At 44.9% G+C, this 21,026-nt stretch overlaps 1 protein-coding gene across 1 annotated transcript; it reads right to left on the reverse strand.

Annotated features, from left to right (window-relative positions):
• Nucleotides 1-264: 264 nt before the first annotated feature.
• e2f3 (E2F transcription factor 3) lies at nucleotides 265-20,207 on the reverse strand. Its single transcript, XM_018727132.1, has 7 exons — nucleotides 19,723-20,207; nucleotides 9,402-9,513; nucleotides 6,939-7,158; nucleotides 4,863-5,021; nucleotides 3,700-3,814; nucleotides 2,328-2,457; nucleotides 265-1,428 (listed from the first exon to the last, which is right to left on the reverse strand). The coding sequence occupies exons 1-7, from the start codon at nucleotides 19,996-19,998 to the stop codon at nucleotides 1,169-1,171; spliced, it is 1,272 nt and encodes a 423-aa protein (XP_018582648.1). The 5' UTR covers nucleotides 19,999-20,207; the 3' UTR covers nucleotides 265-1,168.
• Between the last annotated feature and the right edge of the window lie 819 nt (nucleotides 20,208-21,026).

A 21,026-nucleotide genomic window follows, 5' to 3' on the forward strand; every position in this document is an offset into this window, starting at 1 on the left:
AAGATGTAAAGTGTAATATGGCAAAAATGGACGGTGGCAGCCAAAAACGAGTCACCTCACCCGGCGCGTAACCCGAGTAAGGACCCTTTCAACACCAGTCCTGAATGATGGCACCCTAACTAAGATGGATTTCTTATAAACCATCAAGAGCCAACTATAAATTATCTAGAGCTGAGGAAGGGCAAATTCAAATATTGGAAAACATTACTCACTATTACTTACAAATTAGCTATAAATAACTCTTCAAAACATGAAGAAGGGGGAAAAAAATTAAAAACTGTAAGGCTAATTTTCACAGGGTTCAAACAGTCACTGATGCAGGAATTCATTTAAAGCGAGAGCTTTTCGTGAAGTCTTTCCGCTTCGTACGCAAAAGTAGGCCACGGTAAGGTTTACGTGTGTGGATGTCGGTTTACTACAAAACGCGTAGGATTAAAAGTGCAGAGGGGAAGAAACACATTTTTACAAAAAAAAGATTCATCACACATACAAACGTCAGCCACACTTCATAACCCCCCCCGAAGAGGTTTCTTCTCTCGTTTCCATTTTTCTATTACAACTAGAAAAATGGCAGTTAACAGCTGTGGTGCAACACCAGTTTGTAAGTCCCGTAAAGTTTTCAGTTGTCAGCTAAAGTCTAGCATACAACACTTGTGTGTATTGTGCTACTATGGGTCCGAGGACTGGTTCTTGAGGAACACCTCGATCAGAGCAGACCCCCCGGAAACACCTAACGAGCACTCGTAAGGCCCCCCAGCAGTGGCGCAAACCTCGTACCGCTTTTCCATCTTCACGCAGCCTCTCCGTCATCAGATTACAGGGCCGCACCTCGAAAACACACAACGGCATACAAATACACGGCACGGTTTCTCCCCATGCCACCTCCGCAGAAAACACTCCCCTTAACTGCCACCGCGCGCTTCCAGCCGTCTGCCGACAAACCAGAAGAACCTGAATTTATACATTTACCTGCTTGGTAAGGCAGCTCATACATGGTTGGAGAAAACAAAAAGCAAATCAGGTGCAAGGCAACCCATTCGGCCCACGCAGATCCAAAGGGACCTGGGATGAGGCGCATCCAGATGCCCCTCTGTGAACCCAGAGAGCTGCCCCACCACCCCTGCACGGACAGCCTTTCCCTCCAGGCAGGACGCCGTCCCTATGAGTTTCACAGCACATCCTCCAGGGGCAGATGGTCCAAATCGTAGGCATCGAAGAGGTCGCAGATTCCTTCCTCATCGCCTAGACTCAACATGTAGTCCTCGTTGAGGAGTGGAGGTGACAAGCTGATGAGGGGACCCTCCAGCGCCGAGGGGAACTGGTCCTCTGTCTGCTGCAGGAGGCCCGTGAGGGGGGATGTGAGGGGCGAGATGTTCGTAACTGTCACAGGGCAGTCGGGAATATTGGAAACATCGCTGCTGGTGCCCTCTGGGGAACGGGGAGGAACGAGAAAAAGCGTTAAAGTGGCAATGTATTACCAAAGGACATCAGGCACCTATAAATACCATGTTTCATCAGTACAGGTGGTCCTCGCATTACGACACACGTGACTTACGCCACCCGGACTTAAGGAAAGCGGTTCCGCTACCTTTATTTAGTTTCGAGTCCTGACTGAGTCATAACCTCTAATGACGATCGCGGCATCTGCTGTACGACATCGTCAACTCGTTGCACTGGCCCAGGTCATCGTATCTTATCGTTTGGGTCTCTTCAGCATTTGGATTTACATCACCGAGTGCGTCCTTTACATTTTGTGTGCAATTCGTGATTTCCCTCAAGTTACCTTTCATTTAAAATAGCGAGCAAGCAAAAAAACTTGCGTTCTAGTTAAGAGGAAGAAAATAGACGTAGAAAGAAAAGTGGAAATAGTGCAGCATAAAAATAATTCTGTACTGTTCCTATACTATCTTTTTAATGGGAATACTCTGAAATTAAGGGGAAAAAAATATAGTAAAGGCCTGTTAATGTACCTGTTAATTGTTTATGTATCCTTATGGCTCATACAATATACAGCAAGGTAATTTTTGACTAGGTCGACTGACAGGGTCATCAGAACGGGAACCCATCGTTACCCAAGGACCCCCCGTAAAGCCCAAGTCTCAAAGCTGCTCTGCTACTGGAGAAGAACTTTAAAGAGCACAGAAGCAACCTTGACATTAACCAACACTAAGAATATTTTTTTTTTTTTTTTTTTTTTTTTTAAAGAAGTTTTCAAAAGCAAACTATTGATTTTTCAAATTAATGCAAGGAAACACCGCAAACCACACGGTCACTCGGTAATATCACTTCAGCAGAGGTTTTACACCATTTCTGGCGCACAAGACCACCTTGTAAGACTCTGACGAAGGGCGAGCCGTTTCCATTGACGTTTTTCGTGGGGCTGCTGGGTACGTTCTCGTCGGGACACAGGAAGACGTCTATGGGCCCCTGAGTGCTGGTCAGGTGAACCTGTAAACTCTGCACACGAGAAGAGTTCCTTCCGTCACTTACAAGGCCTGTGGAGGACAAGCCAACATCTCGGTGTTTCAGTCAGAGGTGTGGGCAACACCACGAGTCATCGGGCCACCACCCTCTAAACCCAAGAGTCTTACGTTCAAACTCAGGTATGCCACTGAAACTTGGAGAAACTTCCCTAGCTGCGCGTGACCAAACTGTCACAACCTGCAACGCCGTGAACTGGCTGCTCAGCTTACAAACAGTTGGGACCACAGGGCTGTTCATTAGGGAGCACAGTGGTTACAGCTGCCACCTTCGGATGCAAAGGTTGCAGGTTCGAATCCCACCTGCTGCTGTGGCGCCCTTGAACCAGGTATTTATCTTACAAATATACAGAACCAGGTATTCATCCTTTTTTTTAACCGTTAAAAAAAAACCTTTCTGTATAAAGGGGTTAATCACTGTATGAAGCTTAACATTAAGTCAATTTGGAGAAAAGCATCAGCTAAATGAGTAAAGGTCATGTAATTTATTGGTGGGTTGTGCTCTATAAAAGTCTGACCATGAACTTGTATTACTAATCCAACAGCATTAAAACTTAACTGGAAATGGATATTCGGTTATAAATGGATAAACTCCTATTCGGTGCGGGATGTTGTCCAATAGCATCATTTACTGACATGTACCGGCTCAGCACAAATGCAGGTGGCCTTTAAGTTTAGGAAAAGCGATTTAAAATAAACTGGCAATTGACTGGATATCTGAGATTTCAAAATGTGTCCATCTGTAACACAAGGAGTCGGAGTATTATTTAAAAGCCACCCAAACGTCGACTGGGCGCAAGGCCGGAGGGGGAGTGGATACACCCAGGACAGGACACCAGTCCGTCGCAAGGCATCCCAAGCGGGACTCGAACCCCAGACCCACCGAAGAGCAGGACCCGGTCAAACCCGCTGCGCCGCCGCACCCCCTCAAGTATAACATACTAGTAATCTAATTATTATAGTATTTATCATACTATGATAGAGCTTTTACTCTAACAGCAGCTGCAACACCAGTTAAAAGATGAGTGCAAGCTGAAATACAAGGAAGGTCAGAACCATTCGGTTTATCCCAATGGCGACAAATTCATTTTTAAGTCACAGCTTTTTCACAATTGTCATTTTCGCTAGAATATGGCTCAGCTATTTGGCTGGCGCAGCGAGCTGCGGGTCTAAAAGCTAAGCAATCCCATAATGCCGCAAGTGCGCTCCCTCCACTCACTTCCTGGGGGTCAGGCACTTCGAGTTTAGTGTCAGCTGGCGCTTTCACCACGATCACCGTCTGATCCTGGAGGCCCCGGATCTTCCGCAAGTCTTGGTACGTCACGTAGGCAAACGTGAGGGAGCGCAGTTAAGGAAACGAAGCCGCAGAGATACTCCCCCCCCCCCACTTCTTAATATGAACAAAAAGTCTGAAACACTACAAATCTGCTGCTCAACTTGGTACTGACCCCCAAAACGACCTGTGAACACCGTGGCAGCGAGTTGAACGAAAGCGGTCCGACACCCGAAAACCCCTTCCATTTGTTCTCGTTAAATTTCAAAAAAACGGAACAGCGAAGAAAACGCAATAAACCGTGAAAACGTTTGCATATTCAAAAATATGTAAAATGGGTGTAACGCGAGGTGCCAGGGTAATGAAAACGAAAGCAAGTCAACTTCTTCAAGCCGAGACCTCGACATTAAAACAAACTGCCTTCTACGCTGGACGCAGAACTTTCCGGAACCGCTAAAAGTATTACACGTGGAAATCCTGACGCGCAAAGGCAGCCCAGGAGGAGCGAAGAGGGAGGCAGGCAGGCAAACGCCAGGATACGGCCGCTGGCTCACTGCTGCACGCTCTCCAGTGCGATGCTTGGCACACACCACCCCTCCTCCCACACACCACCACACTCCCCAGAGAAACATAACAGAAAAAGCAACCAACTGTCACAGAAACAAAGTTTGAATTAGTTAACGAAGGGTTAAACCGGGGGATGCCCGACCCTTTCTGACCAAGGCTCACAATCACTACGGTAAACTGGTCCGAGATCCGCGCGTGTAAAAACCAACGTGACATATTGAACCTTAACCGCCTAAACTGAAAAAATTTTCCCCCCCCCCAACTGCATTTTATTTAGGTGCAGTGTGTGTTCAAGTGCGTATCAACAGAAATACTATTACGTGATTGACGAGGAAACACTGGCACATCCTCATATTAATCATTTTAAAAATGTTCTTGAGGGCCTCATTCTGTGGAACAGCGAGCAACACACAGCCCCCAGGGAAGACGCCGGACACGCCGGGGTTAAACGGTTCCCTAAGAAAATCACTGACTAAACCCAGAACTATAAAAAAAAAAAAAGGTGGAGGCAGTAGACACGTGGGCTGAGCTGCGAAGGATATTTTTGGTTGTGCGACTCTTCCGTCATCTGCTTCACATCCTGGGTGCAGCTTTTGATCAGCTCGTCCAACTTCTTCTCCTGCTGGCCCAGTTCCATCACCTGGCGGCCCAGGCTCTGGCACTGGTTGACGGCGGTGCCGTCCTCCGACAGGCTGCAACCCCTGGAGACACACACACACACACACACACACACACACACACACACACACGCGGTCAGATGCCTTGGAGATCCCAGAGCAACGCAAATAAAAATAATATAGGTGATACCACAGCGGCAGGAATAAAAATAACGTTACTGCACAATAAAATCACCACAATCCAGCCTGTGTACCCTGAAGAGCAACACTGGCAAAACTACTCTTCACTCTCGCACATAACGCGCTCCACTGATCTCAGGTCTTGCTATACTTCTCTTAAAAAGAGTCGAGAAAATATAAAAATTTCAGATCATAAAAAACGACTATGCGTAACACGCAGGTTCACTTCAAGGTTTCGCTCCACTACAACCAGCCTAGTAGAGCTATAATAACATTTAAAATGATATTTCTGATTTAAATACAGTTTTTCATAACCAAAATTTAGCAGTTTATGCAAAGCCATTAAGTCTTGATGTGCGGTTGCTGCAGCAGAAAAATTCAAGACAATAAAATTATGCTGAAGCCAACAGGAACAGGGCAGCAATACATGAATTTCAGAACACATTCTATGCCAGATGACTTCAGTAACCATTTCGTTACACAGTTGACCATTGAACAAGACGGGGGTTAGGGGCGCCGACCCCCCCGCGCAGTCAAAATCCGCGTATCACTTCTCTCCCCCCCCCCCCCGCAAAAAAAAAAAAAAAAAAAAATTGCTTGTTGTGCGGAAGCCTTACCGACAAGTCGATTAACACATATTTATGTTGTATGTATTATAGCTTACTGTATTACCACAAAGTAAAGGCAGAGAAAAGAACATGCTATTAAGAAAATCATGAGGAAGAGAAAAAAAATGTACTGTATTTATCGATATCGTAAGTTTACGTTGTCTGTTTACAAGATCAATCTCTATGTCAGTCCCTACATCAATATTGTCTTATATGACACAAAACACTGTAGATGTTATACGTATTACTAACACTAGACATCAAAAATGAAGAGATAATGTGAAAAAGAAAGTCAAATTTATTTACAGGTATAACGATTCATGCATTGATAACGAAGCGGCAGCAATTTGATCGATTGCTTCACGGTAGCTCAGCCTACACACTAAAGAATGAATTGTTATAAAATGTATGGCATACAGTATTAGTCATATTCATTATACATATATTTTATTTTATGCATTCATGACACAGCCTTTTCTTAAATTTTTCGATGTTTCTAAGCTATGCGGTTCACCTGCGAGTTTTTTTCCAACTGTCACAAATCTCAAATATTTTCCAATATATTTACTGAAGGGGGAAAAAAAAAAAAAAAAAAAAAACGCATAAGTGGACCCATGCATATATATATATATATATATATATATATATATATATATATATATATAAAGACTTATTTTAGATACTCTAATTTATGCAAACAGCTAAATTTCCTGTCCAATGTTACACCTTGATTTTTACAACCACAAGAAGGGCTGTGTCTGTTAAAATTAAGGAGACACAAACTAAATTTAAGGAGGCATATCTTAAAATTGTTTGCATTTATAAATAACCACACCACAAATATAAAAAAAAAAGATTCAGCCTTGCCAGCACGTAGCGGCAAAGCGACATTCACACGGTCAGCAACCACACTCTTTCCACCCAACAGTTCTGGAAAACGGTATCCTATTTATAGTGCGTACCTAGAATTTATAATTTGAATTTAAAAAAAAGTTATAAAAAAAACTGCAAATCATATACACAATTTTACAGTGTCGGAGGGGGGGGAAAAAAAAAAAAAATAAAAAAACAACTTGGACCCAAGGCTGTGTTTATTTATGAGAACATAACCAAAAGCCTAGTGTAAGTGCACCGGGGACAAAGAGGAGGGAAGACGGGGTGTGCGAGTGCGTGAGCCGTGACGTTCTCCGTCATTACGGCAACAAACACCTACATCCACTGGATGTTGTTCTTGGACTTCTTCTTGATGAGGTGGACCCCCTCCAGCACGTTGGTGATGTCATACAGGCGCCTCTTTTGGACCTTGAGAACCTCGGCGGCCCTGTTCAGGTCCACCACGCCGTCGGAGGACTGTCCCAGGAGCTGTACGAACTTCTTGGTGAGGAGGCCCAGCGAGGTGTCGTAGCGCGTCTTCTCCGAGGGCGACTTGGGTGCTGCGCAGGAAGGGAGAGGACATGGACTTTCCTCGGTTGGATGGAAGAGGATGATGTCATTTCCCACAAACCTGCCAGATTCCAGCCCCTCCCCACCTCCAGCTGTAATACCCTTGAGCAAGGTACTTACCACACACTGCTAGGTAAATTATTATAAGTAGCTAAACACTAAGTTGCTTGGAAAAAACCATCAATGTACAAATGTAGATATAGGACAGCGCAACTGGACATGGGTTTAATCCCCCAGGAGTTTGCATGCTCATCCCTGTGTTGATGTGAGTTTCCTCCAGGTGCTCTGGTTTCCTCACACATTCCAAAGATACGTTTCGCGTGGACTGGTGATTGTAAATCACCCGTAGTGTGCGCAAACGTGCGTTAAACTGCTCTACTGTGTAAATGTGTGAATCGTTGAAGTTAACTGTAGGGTATCTGACACCAAATCACCTTATATAAATAAATCATCGCATGTCACTTTGGAGGGGAAAAAATTGCTAAACGTAAATAAATGCAGCAGAAAATGTTGGCAGTGTCGCTTTTACGCAAATTTGCATTTATTAAAAGGACGTCTCCAATGACAACATGAGCTCAGCCTGCAGCAGAAGCAAACGCCCCCTCTTTTAGCCACATCTTTCGGCGCTTTTCCATTCGTCAACTTCATTTTAGCTGCGTTTTATTCGTTTGTCCATTTTAGAAAATGTTTGCCGCGCAGCAAATGTCACCTGCGCTCTCACAAAGCACTTAGCAATACCGCACATCCAGAGGAGGCATTAATGCTGCTCGCTCTAACTAGTCACTTCTCTCACCTACTGTCAGGATTGACTGGTACCGATCTGGTGATTTTGACTTCTGCTTCTCAACAATTTGAGAAACACTACCTATTTATGAAAAGAATCATCAACAAATCGGCATACAGTAATTTGCGAAGACAATCGGTGCTGTGGAGTCAGTCGGAAGTAACTGAGTTACTGGAGTCGGTAAAAACGTACCGACTCCGACTAAATGTACCGTATATGCTGGCGTACAAGCCGATCCATCATAAGCCGATCTCCAGAAATTAGAGGTGCAATATAGGTTTACGGTTATAGTCGCCGGGTAAGTCGACCCCCAAAATAATGTGCAACTTTTAGGCAGCGCCGTGGAGTCGGAAGCAATTATTCGGTTACTGGAATCGGAAAAAATGTACCGACTCCGACTAAATGTAGAGTACATACCGGGCGTGTAAATCGACCCCCAAAAATTAGAGGTGTAATGCAGGTTTAGGTCAATATTCGCCAGATAAGTCGACCCCCAAAATAATGTGCAACTTTTGGGCAGCACTGTGGAGTCGGAGTCATGGAACTGGAGTCGGAAGCATCTATTGGGTTACCGGAGTCGGTAAAAACTGTACCGACTCCAACTAAACGTACCATATATGCTGGCGTACAAGTTGATCCATTATATGTCCATCTTCTGAAATTAGAGGTGTAATATAAGTTTAGGCCTATATTCGCCGGACAAGTCGACCCCCAAAATAACGTGCAACTTTTTGGGCAGCGCCGTGGAGTCGGAAGCAGTTATTGGGTTACCGGAGTCGAAGGTTTTGTGCACCGACTCCACAGCCCTGAAGACAACGTTAAATATTTTCAGTCGTTTTCAATTAAACTTCGCTACAGTGCCGAGAGTATTAACGCGCACACATTACGGCTATATCCAAGACTTTTACAGAACCTACTCGGAGAATAAATCAAGGTCATTGTAATAGCAGGCGTTTTATCGAGACCAATTCATCATAGCTTCATCGGAAGTTTTTACCTCTTCCATGAATAAAACTAAGGGACAAGTGCATTATTAAGTATTCATAGATCGTGACATAGCAGCCACATTTACAAACTTACCTCCGGTCCCGACAGCGTTCATAAGTTGAGGATCCAGCGTACGTTATTTATCGAGCGCGATTCTCCAAGACGACAACGCTTACGTTTGTATACTAAGCTACGTACCATTATTCACCCAGCCATACAGCCGGTTCACTTCCCTGGAGCGATTTAGGGTAACTACCATGTTCTGGGGCAACTACAAGAGAAGCAGGGTCATCAGCTGCAAAGCAACGGCACTAACCGCTACGCCACCTGCTGCCTCAGGAACTGGGCTTGAGGTTCGGATGCTTTCTACAGCGAAAGGAAGAGATGAGGATGCAACTGGGAAGACACGCTACACTAAAACGTGCATCAGTCAGGGAAACCGCACAGAATATGAAGACTTACTTTTGGGACTCTTAAGGTTGGGGGCGGACACGGCACCCTTGCCCCGTGGGGTCTTTGCTCCTTCGCTGATATACTGGTGGTCGGTGCCATCCAGCTCCAGCCGCCGCTTTGCCTGGTAGAAAGGAAGAGATGGAAAGGTTCACATCCCTTTCCACGGTCGAACCCGTTTAACTCACGGACTGGAAGTTCACCACCGTTTGACACAACCGATAGACTCCCTTTAATAGAAAGTACTCAACCCCCCCATTAGTCGTCCTTCCAACGTCCGGTTTTTTTCACATGTCCAGTTCAAGATTAACACAACTTATCACAAACTGGTCCTGACTGTAACTTATTTGGTCTGCTGTGTGCCTTTCAACCTAGTCTAGGCAAACTATTGGCATAAGTTCACTTTTTGAATTTTTTTTTTTTTTGAAGTCTTTATCCAATTTCTCCATTAACTTGGAATTTGCAGTAGAATAAAAGGAAGTCAAACTATAAAGAAATACAACAGAAATTCACTGTATATACTTCCATTCCCAATGGAGAATTCAAAATTGAAATTAAAAAAAAAAAAAAAAACCCCAGAGAACGGCAAGGAAGCTCTCGAGACAGATTGCTACTACAACCATTCTCACTCACTCACTCACTCACTCACACACACACACACACACACACACACACACACACACACACACACACACACAGAGGCTGAAGCCACTTGTCCCAAGTGGGATTGTGGTGAACCAGAGCTCAACCTAGCAACACTGGGCGTAAGGCTGGGAGGAGGGGACACACCCAGGATGGGACGCCAGCCCGTCACAAGGCACTTTAAGTGGGACTCAAACCCCAGACCCGCCGGAGAGCAGGACCCAGCCAAACCTGCCACCCCCCCCCCAACCATTCACATTATTCAAAAAAAAAAAACAAAAAAACACACACACACTTTCAGAACCACTTGTCCCAGACGGTCACGGGGAACCGGAGCCTACCCGGCAACACAGGGCGTAAGGCCGGAGGGGGAAGGGGACACACCCAGGACGGGACGCCAGTCCATCGCAAGGCACCCCAAGCGGGACTTGAACCCCAGACCCACCGGAGAGCAGGACTGTGGTCCAACCCACTGCGCCACCACACCCCCGACTATTCAAAAACATTTTTTATAAAAAAAAAAAAAAATTTATTTTTTACAGGGAACAAACCATTAAAATGTTGAAATTTTAGTTTTATGCAATACGCTTTTCTTCTTTTCACATTTGTCATTTCGGGGAATTTTGGAAGGAATGGATGGAATTTTCCCCCATAAGGAATGAAGAGATAAGTTATTTTCATTTTCCCGATGTTGAAGATGCAGTTGGTTTTCAGGAAAAAAATTAAGACTGATTAACAGGGAATAAGCGTAAGGGCAGGCACCGAATGTCCGGCTACAAACTGCAGTAAACCTCCAGTTTCCGGCCATCAGTAAATTCTCTTCTCTAAAATCAAGGAGGCTCTACATCGGCTCTTTCGAGAAGCGAACAACTACAAGAGAAAAAGACGACGCGAATCCATTAGGGCTTCAAATTTACAGCCGCTCTAGTGCGGCACCTTGGACCTGAGCAGCGTTATAGGTGGAGCATGCGAACCCTACGAACCCAGCTCAAGTTGGGGAGATGTCCCCTACAAACCGGCGTGACGGTAATATGCCTCCTTTTCATAGAGTTGCTATTAGGGAGCTCTCCGCCACTTCCGAAGGAACGCAGCCGAAGACGCTCCCGAACAAGACGAACCGCAGGCATCTTCATCTCAGCATCGAAGACCGCAAGACTCCCTTCCGTCCGCGCTCATGTGCCGCCACGTCCCACGGCGGACCGACGCGGTACGCTGCACGCCCAGATCTGTCGGGGCCCCTCGCCGCAGCTCCCACGCCAACAGTCAAATGAATCGTGAAACCCGTCACCGTAAGCCTCTTCGAGCTCCTTTCAGTGCAAGAATTGCACTGTAACCAACCAAGTGAAGAAACCAAGGCAAAAGCATGCCAACAACAAGTATCAAAAAACTAAAAGAATGTAAACATGAGATTAAAGGGCACGGAAGTTTGCATGTACAAGGAATGGTGGGCACATCTAAAATACAGAGGAATTAATGGCAGGGTAGCTGCAAAATTTGAAGGTGAAATAAATCACATACAATATTATTTATGGCTTCAAATTACTGATTTTTCTTTTTTTTTTTTTTTTTTTTTTTTAAAGCATCTACAAAAGCTCCCATTCAATCGTTCTGACCCATGCCTGGTGTTCTTTAGCTTTGGGTCACTTTGAGCTTTATTATCCAAACAATTAATAAAAATAAATCAGGGCATTGGTTGTAAGAGTTATGCAACAGTCTTGAATATGGCTATAGAACATTTAAAAAAATAAAAAAAAGGGCCTCATTTTTTTACATTTTTATTAACTGAGCTATATCAAAATTTAAACATCCAAAATCATCAAAATACCTTCTGCATACAATTTACAAAAGGCACAGTACAATCATTCACACGGATGAACATTATCTAAACAACGTGGACACATATATTAATATAGTATTAATGTTATTAAGTATTAAAATATATTAATACTGTACATTATTTCAGGCAATACACTTACCAGTACAAACTTCAACCGTTTCAAAATTATTTTATAGCGGGAAGCTGTCAGTAGAACCTTGATGTTCATTCAATTGTGAATATGGATAAGGCCACATTTTTAAAAATAAATAAATAAATAAATAAATAAATAAATTGCAGTTCCCAAACCCGGTTGACCCTATTGATTCTTTTTGGCAGCGGACAGGAGTTTTTTTTCCCCATTTTGGACAAAATTTACATAATAAAAATCGAACATTTGCCTGCAATTTCTTAAGTGATAATTACATATCAACGGAACACTTGTGGCAAGGAGTACGTGTTTTATACGCCCACGTGCATCATAAGCAACAACAATGTTGGAAAGAGCTGAGTTCATGTCAATAATTTAATGAAAAATAAACTCACTCAATTTTTCACGTTAAAGCGAATTTGATAGGGTTCAATTCCCTTATTGCTCATACTAATTCTTCTATGCTGTTGATAAAATACACTCATGCGTTAATCAAAGAAACCATTTGTATATAAGAATGTTTCGTAGGAAAGTATTGTTAATATCATTGAAGTTAAGGCTGGCTGTTCCATCACATAGCTACTATTGCCAAACACTTTGCCGACATCCAACAAGGACCCAGCATATTAATAAAATATTCTGGTGGTGGCACAGAAAAGGAACACCTGTTTAATAGTTTTTAAAATTGATATTTTAACAATTAACGCCCTAAAAAGAAAACCGTTTTACCTACCCACCTAGACACCCTAATTTTTCAGCCATGTTACTGAAACCTCGACATTTTTTTTTTTTGGCCTTGTAATGTGCACATAAATTTATTTATTTAAATCAAACCTTAATTAAAAAAACACTCACTTGTTACATGTATTAGTTTAGGGGACATTCTCCAAAGCAGCTTACAAGTACTTACAATGATTTACTCTTTCATACAGCCAAGTCATTTTTATTGGAGCAAATTAGGGTGCGGGATCTTAAGAGGCGAAAGCTATAACCGTTACGTCACATTAACATAGTGCGCACGACACGTCGAATACAAAAAACCGAGCCTTGAAAATATTCAACGGCAAATTCCGAAATATCGAAGAGCCTTTTCCAGCCAATCCAGGAACTGCTTGTGCGCTCTACCGTTTCGCTCTAACCCAGACCTGAAAGCAGTCCCCAAACTGCAACACCATTGTTTCACAAGCAACGGAGCACTTTTTTATGTGGCGTTTCAACCGGAAAAGCTTGATTTCATAGTTTATTCAAAGATCCAACCGCCAACTTCCGACAAAACCTGTACCGTTTTATGTCCTTCCACCCGGGCAGGATAGGAGAAACTGGAAAATGCCACCTGTCTTGCCGTAACTATTTAGTTTATTTTAGTGCTCTTCTCACAAAGTGCACGGTACAACATGGAGATACAATACAGAAAAGCAGCAGCAGTCCTAGGAAACTTTTAGGAGACGCCAGCTGGCAGCTGAGGAGAGGAAAACAAAAGAACTCCCACTCAAAAGAGAGAAATGCCGGCCTACGCCGCTATCCGCCCTTCCGCTATCAGCATTTCTAGCATAACGCCTCTTGAAAATAAGTGCTTTTCTATGCTCTCCATCCTGCACCATCCTGCTATAACATCTTTTTGTCAGAGGGTCTGAAGAAAGATAAAAAAATGGCTCGCCCATAATGTAGATGTAAATACCTGTAGACATACCATTGTGGGGAATTAATGACTCCCGTGTTGTTCTGTGGTTCGATAGCTTATGGTGGTGGTGGTGGGGGGGGGGGGGGGGGGGGGGTGCACACTCACCGAGTGCTGCCGTCTAAGAATACGGAGGCACAATAAAACTCCTGTTTCCCGAGGCGTCTTTCTGTAACACCGCTGACAACGCGGTGAAGCCAGGTTGACATAGTATTTCTGGGTAACTTAAATATTGCTTAGTGTTCCGATGTACTTTATTACGATTCTTTTCATTTATCGTCCGAAGCGTATCGTTTTTAGAGGCATTTGTGAAAGTTAGTCAGGGTTTAAGGGATGCGATCGGAAGCGAGTGCACGGGTGGGGTTACGTTACGCGAAACTCAACGTTGAGTCGAAACTAAATCAAAAACACATTTAATACACCCAACCTACCGAACATCATAGTCTAGCATACATGGCTATGATCTTTGGTAGGTTAGGTGTACTACATGCATTTTTGCAGGTATTTTAGGTGTATTTTTTTTTACATTGCAGGGCTTGACGCCTTCATGATGGGCAAAATTATCTTGAGTTTCTCCCCCAAGACTAATTGCCCTCCTCTTCTTCTTCCCACCAGTAGCAGGTGACACCGATGGGCGTTTGTGACATTACGGATGCACGAAACACGACCGCGTGACCGACCGGGAGATGAGGAGCGCTGCCGCTGGCCAGCATCACGAGAGAGTATCGCTCCGTGCATCACTTGCTTGGGAAAGGAGGTGGAGGAGAAAAGGGAGGAGAGAGAGGAGAGGAAAAAAAAAAATCAAAAATGCAAAGTACAGTTTCCACTGAATGCCTATCGCCAGCTCACCATCGTAAAGCCGAAAAATCGTAAAGTCGAACCATCGTAAGCGGAGGAGCATCTGCAATACCTCCCATAAGGAACGGTGGGACCGGGCTCCCGCCAACGCCCTTTTCGTCGCCCACCCCGTTTTCGGGAACGCATTAAGCACGGATAGCGGGGCACGTTTGCGTAAACCTCAGGGGGGGGTTCAAGTATAAATTGCTACCGAGCCCTCCCGGGAATTCTAACGTGGTCACGGGAAAAATGTGTCGACGGGTCTAACGGACAAAGAGCCGACGGAGGCCGACGGCGCCAACGGAAGAGGTCAAGTCGAGAGCTCGCGCGCCAGCCGAGGAAGGAGCGGCTTCGCAGGACCAAGCGAAACGGTCTAGTCTTGAAAGTCCTCAAGCATCTAGCTGCAGCTGGTGCATCGCACTCGGAGGTCGTACGCTTCGTCGTAGCGGTTCATAGCGTTTCCTATCAACAAAACCTCATTGTGACGAGTCTCATTATTCACATCTTATGGAACCCGCATAAGACAAACGCACTTTCCCACAGTGCGACGGCACGAAATCTATACGTTGGCACAAAAATCTGCGGGTGGGGGTTTCAAGTAACAGTATATTTTATCATTTCCTATCATTTTGTTTAGAGCTTTGTGCAGAATTTCAGCTTTTTTTTTTTTTTTTTTAAAAAACTGTTTGAAATGTGGTTTGACAAGTATGGCATTTGTGCGATTTCTATTTTACATGTGATTCGTAAAGACCTTAGAATATATCTTATTAAACACTACATTGTGTTGTACTTAATTGATCATTTTAAATAAAGAATTTGATGTATAACCCATTGGCAATCTCAGTACTGATGGTTGTTTCAGATAAATATGCAGGACTCCAAATTATATTCAAACTTCGAGTGGACTGTGTTAAATCTGAGTATTAATTCTGAATATGAATTTACAGCAACTGCTTTTCAATGTGTGTTATACCATAACAGCTGGGGGGGGGGGGTATTGAAGGCGTTAAGCAATTTTTCAAATGTGCCACCGCTGCGGGTTCGAGGGAACATGCGAATGTGCACAGCTGAGGCCACACGTCACCAAAGTGCATCGGTGCCAAAACCACCGGACTTGCAAGACACTGCAGAAATGCAGCAGCAAGAAGAGCAACCCGCAGCCCCAGGGCCCACGGCCTGCCTGGATACACGACAAAGCACGAAAACAACTGCCGAACTTAATTCGTTAACGTTTTAAGTCGAGGCCTTTAATATTTGTCTTTTTAAGATATCGTACGAAAGGTGCGAGGTCTCGGCTGAAACACAAATTCTGTTCACTCGTTCCAAGCGAACTTTGCGAGAAATTAACTAACTACTAAAACTCACCCTCAAGGCTCACAACTGCTGTTCGATACTATGCAATTATGGCTTTTTAATTACAAAATCCAGATGTATTTTGAAGAGAAATCCTATTAACGTGATTCTACCTGACCTGCATTAATATCCAGCTCAACTTATATTAGCTGTCAAGAGTACCTTAGTAAAACTGTTTACATTTATTCATTTAGCCGATTCTTTAAAGTGACTCATGTTTCGATACCTACATTTACATTTATTTAGCAGACACTTTTCTCCAAAGCGACTTCCAATGAACTCTATGTAGTGTTATCAGCTCACACACCTTATTCACCGTGGTGACTTACACTGCTAGATACACTCCTTACACTGGATCACTCATCCATACATCACTGGAACACACTGTCACTCACACTATGGGGGAACCTGAACAGCATGTCTTTCGAGGGTGGGAGGAAACCAGAGCACCTGGAAGAAATCCACCCAGACACAGGGAGAACATGCAGACTCTATACAGACTGAGCAGGGATCAAACCCACATCCTCTCACACCACCCAGGCGCTCTGAGAGAGCAGCGCTACTCACTGTGCCACCGTGCCACCCAATAACTGACCCATTTACTACACTGCTGGGTAATTTTACATTAACAATTCAGGGTAAGGACCTTGCTTGGGGGCACTAGTTAAAGGTGAAACTCAAACCTGCATCCTTCAGGTCCAAAGACAGTAGGTCTAACTACTACACTACCAGCTGCCAACAATGAATTTGTCCATCACACAGACTGTTAGATGCACTGGTTCTAAATCCTGGACCCAAGCAGCTATAGCTGGTGCAGGATTTTGAGCCATCTTTAAAAACACAAAAAAGTACCGCAGCAATAGGAGAGTCTAAAGAAGACCACTCGGTGGTCCCACTAAAATCAGCAACAGTCCTAGTTCCAATAGGGTGGAATTATCTCCCCCTGCCCCTCAGAACTGCTGAATTCCTCACAACACCCAAGAAGGGTCTCAAAACACCTTTTAGACCCACTTCTCTCCTGATCCAACTTCCGCATAAAATTTTCACGATATTATGCAGATAAAAAAAAAAAAATGCACTTCCACCAGTTCTGTATGCATCTACTCATGTAATGTATGCTGGGGAAAAACAGCGGAACTGTACTAGTTGAGTGCAATTCAAAAACTGAGTCGACATTCCATCTCTCCATCTGCTGGCAAAACGCACTTCTAGTTACTCTGAACTGGACATCACTTTGGAGAAAAGCATCTGCTAAATGAATAAATGAGAAACTGTCCCACTGCAGCCTTCCAGGACCAATCCTGAGGATTTAAATGATTTAGCAGACGCTTTTCTCCAAAGCGACTTCCAATGAACTCTATGTAGTGTTATCAGCTCACACACCTTATTCACCGTGGTGACTTACACTGCTAGATACACTACTTACACAGGATCACTCATCCATACATCACTGGAACACACTGTCACTCACACTATGGGGGAACCTGAACAGCATATTTTTGGACCACTATACCAGGTGTACACCAGGGCTCCATCCTTTGACCCCCCAAGAGACCCAGACCACCTCATCCAAACTCCATGCAGCAAAAACATGGTTGAGGGAAAGCCAAGAGTTATACATGCCAGGTATCCCTACTGGGTAATATAGAACTACTCAGACTCATATTCATCAAACATGATAATAACTAATGTAACGTGACAAATAAGCTAAAATTAATTTTTTAAAAAAAATCATTTTTTTAAAAACAACTGGGAGCATAGTGGTTAGAGCTGCTACCTTCGAACCCAAAGGGCGCAGGTTTGATTGCCCGGTCCAGCTGTAGTACCCTTGAGCAAGGTACTTACCCTAAATTGCTCCAGTAAAAAAATACCCAGCTGTACAAATGGGTAAATATTAAGTACCTTAATATCATAAGTTGCTTCAGAGAAAAACACCAGCTAAATTAATAAGAGTAAAATGCATAGCTTTATATGACAAGAACAACAACCACTGTGCTTTGCATAAGTTGATCTTAAATGTGTTTATTGTAGCATATGGATACTGTTTGTTATTTTAACTGGAGCATGTGTTACGTTCCTGATGTACTGAATTATAAATTGTCATCTTTAGGTATCATTGAAATTTCCATCATATCAAATAATCTGTTTTGCTGCTGTATTTGGTTTTTTAAAAGACAAGTGATGAACACTTATAAACTTACCCCAAGCATAAGTGCTTTTGAAAGTGTGTGAACGGCATTTTATTTCAACCAGTGCAAGTGTTTCGTATTCAAAACATACTAATGTGCAGCATCTCCAATGCAAAAAAAAAACACTCCTGCACACTTTTGCACAACTCCAGAAGGAGCAATTTTCTTTCTTCCTTATAGGCAGATCAGCAGGTATTGTAAAAAGCTGGAAAATCCACGCTTATGGCTAGAAGCATGTCTCTCATGCTCACCAAAAGAGAGAACTTATGCAAGTGTGGCGTGAAATAGCGGGCAGCGGCATTTCTCAGGTTGCTCCAGCCTAACGTGACGCTGACGGCCTCGGGTTCGAACCCAGTTCCTGCTGCAGCACTCAAGGTACCCACCCTCCATGGACACAGGAACAAGACCCTGCTTTATAAATGGGACCCGCGGAGATGGACACGATGACACAGTTCCCTCCAATGACCGGTTAGTGTGTTGGCACACATGTGCACCTTCAGAAACTGCACTTTGAGGAAGCGGCAGAAGACTGAACAAACGCCGTGTGCGGGAAAATGAAAGCAAAGTCACTGGAGGAGGGTATTTCAGAATCACTTCATCACGACATCTGGGAACAGGACTAATCAACCAATGTACCATTACTATTACCATCACTTACCTTCATTAAATCGGACACCTTGTGACTCAGTGGTAGCTGGCCCTGATTTACCCCTTTATACGTTGCCCATCAACCGCGGTCAAGCGCCTTGATCGAGAGTACTAAAGCAGGAGCAGGATTCGAACCCACGTCCTTCTGATTAGACGGCAGAGCGCAAAAGCGAGCGGCACGTGACCGACCTGCACCGGGACACGTTGTCGCGCCTTCGCTTCAACAGTCTCCATATCGGCGCGCTCATGTGCGACTCGAGCCCGACCAATGTGGCCCCTTTTGCACAGAAGCAGCGCTGAAGCTGCGGGATGCGACGTGCGACGCGCAGGCGGGGCCTCGAGAGGCGTCTGCTTCGTCGCGTTTTGTCCACTCGCTCAACTTTGCGGGCCGTTTCCGCGGTGACAGCGGAGCCGCCGCTTGAGCTCCTTCTTTCCCCGGCGGGAGCGGCTCTCCGGCCGGCCGCTGGAGGGGGGAGTCACTGGGCGAGAGCAGGGTGTCTTTCCGGCGGGCGACACTGGGAGACTAAAGACTAAGAGGCCGCGTAGGACGTGTCCCGGACCCGTGTCCCCCCCCCAAAAAAAAACACACACCGACAGCGAGGCCTGCGGTCCTCCAGCCCGCCACGGTCACAAACACGGCTCGCTGTTTAACCCTCCCTGCCCGGTGCTCCCGCCCGGATCGGCGCGGTGTTGCGTCCCGCTGAACAAGCCGAGTGCAGCGCAGCCCAGCCGAACTGAACCGAACCGGCCGGGTGCCTGACAGCCCCGCTCCCCTCCACCTCCGAAGGCCCCCCCGGGGGGTGGAAAAGTTGCACAAACCTCAAGCCCCCCAGCAGAGCCACCACGCTGAAGCCGAGCAGCGGCGTTAGCCGAGTAGCTTAGTTAGCTCACCTGCAGCGCCGCCGGCCAAGTTCCTGCAAAACTACGAGTACTAACTGAGCGATCGGTCACCACTAACCACGAACCACCAACAGCAGCAGGCACCACAGCTTCAGCGCCGGACCCCGGCGGCTCATTACCGGAGGACGTCCGAGCGCAGGTCGCGGCGCCGATCCGAGCGCCGATCCGTGCGGAGTGGAGTAAAGGAGACTGTGCGCCGGGGGCTCGGGCACGCACACATCGGCGCTTTGGCTCCCGCAGGACGCAGGGCTGAAGATGTGGATGTAGGTGGCTGTCGGGAAATTGGAAGTGAGGCGATCGGACAGCGCCGTGAGAACGGTGGTTTTGTCCACGGTGGAGCCCCCGACCCCTGCTATGATCACTTTATCCGGGGCCGAGGAGATCCCTTTTCTCATCTTTAGAGGCTCCGGTGCCCTTTGTCCCTGCTTCACTTTGGAGTCGCTTTTCTCCAAATCCTGCGATATATGGTCCAAAATACTTACAAAAAGTGTTAGATAAGGGTTTAAACTATCGATACATCCGGTTCCGACTCTATATTAATCGAGAATAAAACCAGATGCAACGGATTAAAACCTGAAGCGGACGCTCGTCTCGCTGGCTGAAAATGGCTCCAGGAAGCTGACAATGAATGAAGGGATATAGTTTACGCGCGAAAGGCCCTCCCGCGAAACTCAGATTTCCCGCGAACTTTTCAAACCGGATTAGCATATGGCACTCTATTGGTCTTTCAGTTTGCCAATCGCTACCCTGACTTTGTCGCGCGCGTCTGCTCGTTCACCAATCAGAGTAGAAATACGCCAGCGAAAATAATAATTGGTTTGCACATAAACACAGCTGCCAATAGAAAAAGACCCCAGCACTTGCATATTTAATAACCTCCGCCGAATATCATTGGTTGACCCCTCTGGGATTCCCTTGTTTTGTAGTTGAACAGTCACAGTGTCTTTTCACTGTATTCGTTTGATACACCGAAAGGGTTTTTACTAAAAAAGCATGTAAATTTGGCACATTAAAATGTAGCCGGGAGGAGATTAGTCACGTTTAGTTACATTTGTTTTAGCTACGTCGGTTAACTTTTTAGCTTGCGCAGCAAAAACTGAAATAATTATGTGAAAAGAACTACTGTTTACGCGCGACTTGATGATGTCATAACAGCCTAGTGTGATCGAATGTGAAAAGTATCGATTTATTATTATTCTTATTATTATTGTTGTTGTTGTTTTTAATTTGTTTGTCTTAGTGATATGCATACTTTTAATTTAGTAAAAAACGAAGGTAACAGCAGTACCGGAGACTCAAGAGATTTAATTTAACGCTCAAACTAAAACGATCGCTTCGTCCGTTGTCGGGATAGCGCTGTGCTTGCGATGCCTTTCTTATACTGCGCAAAAGGAAATAAGTAGGTGAAGAGGTGTGCATTTCA

The sequence above is a fragment of the Scleropages formosus genome, chromosome 23 (assembly GCF_900964775.1).
Source record: "Scleropages formosus chromosome 23, fSclFor1.1, whole genome shotgun sequence".
In the NCBI taxonomy this organism is placed as follows: domain Eukaryota; kingdom Metazoa; phylum Chordata; class Actinopteri; order Osteoglossiformes; family Osteoglossidae; genus Scleropages; species Scleropages formosus.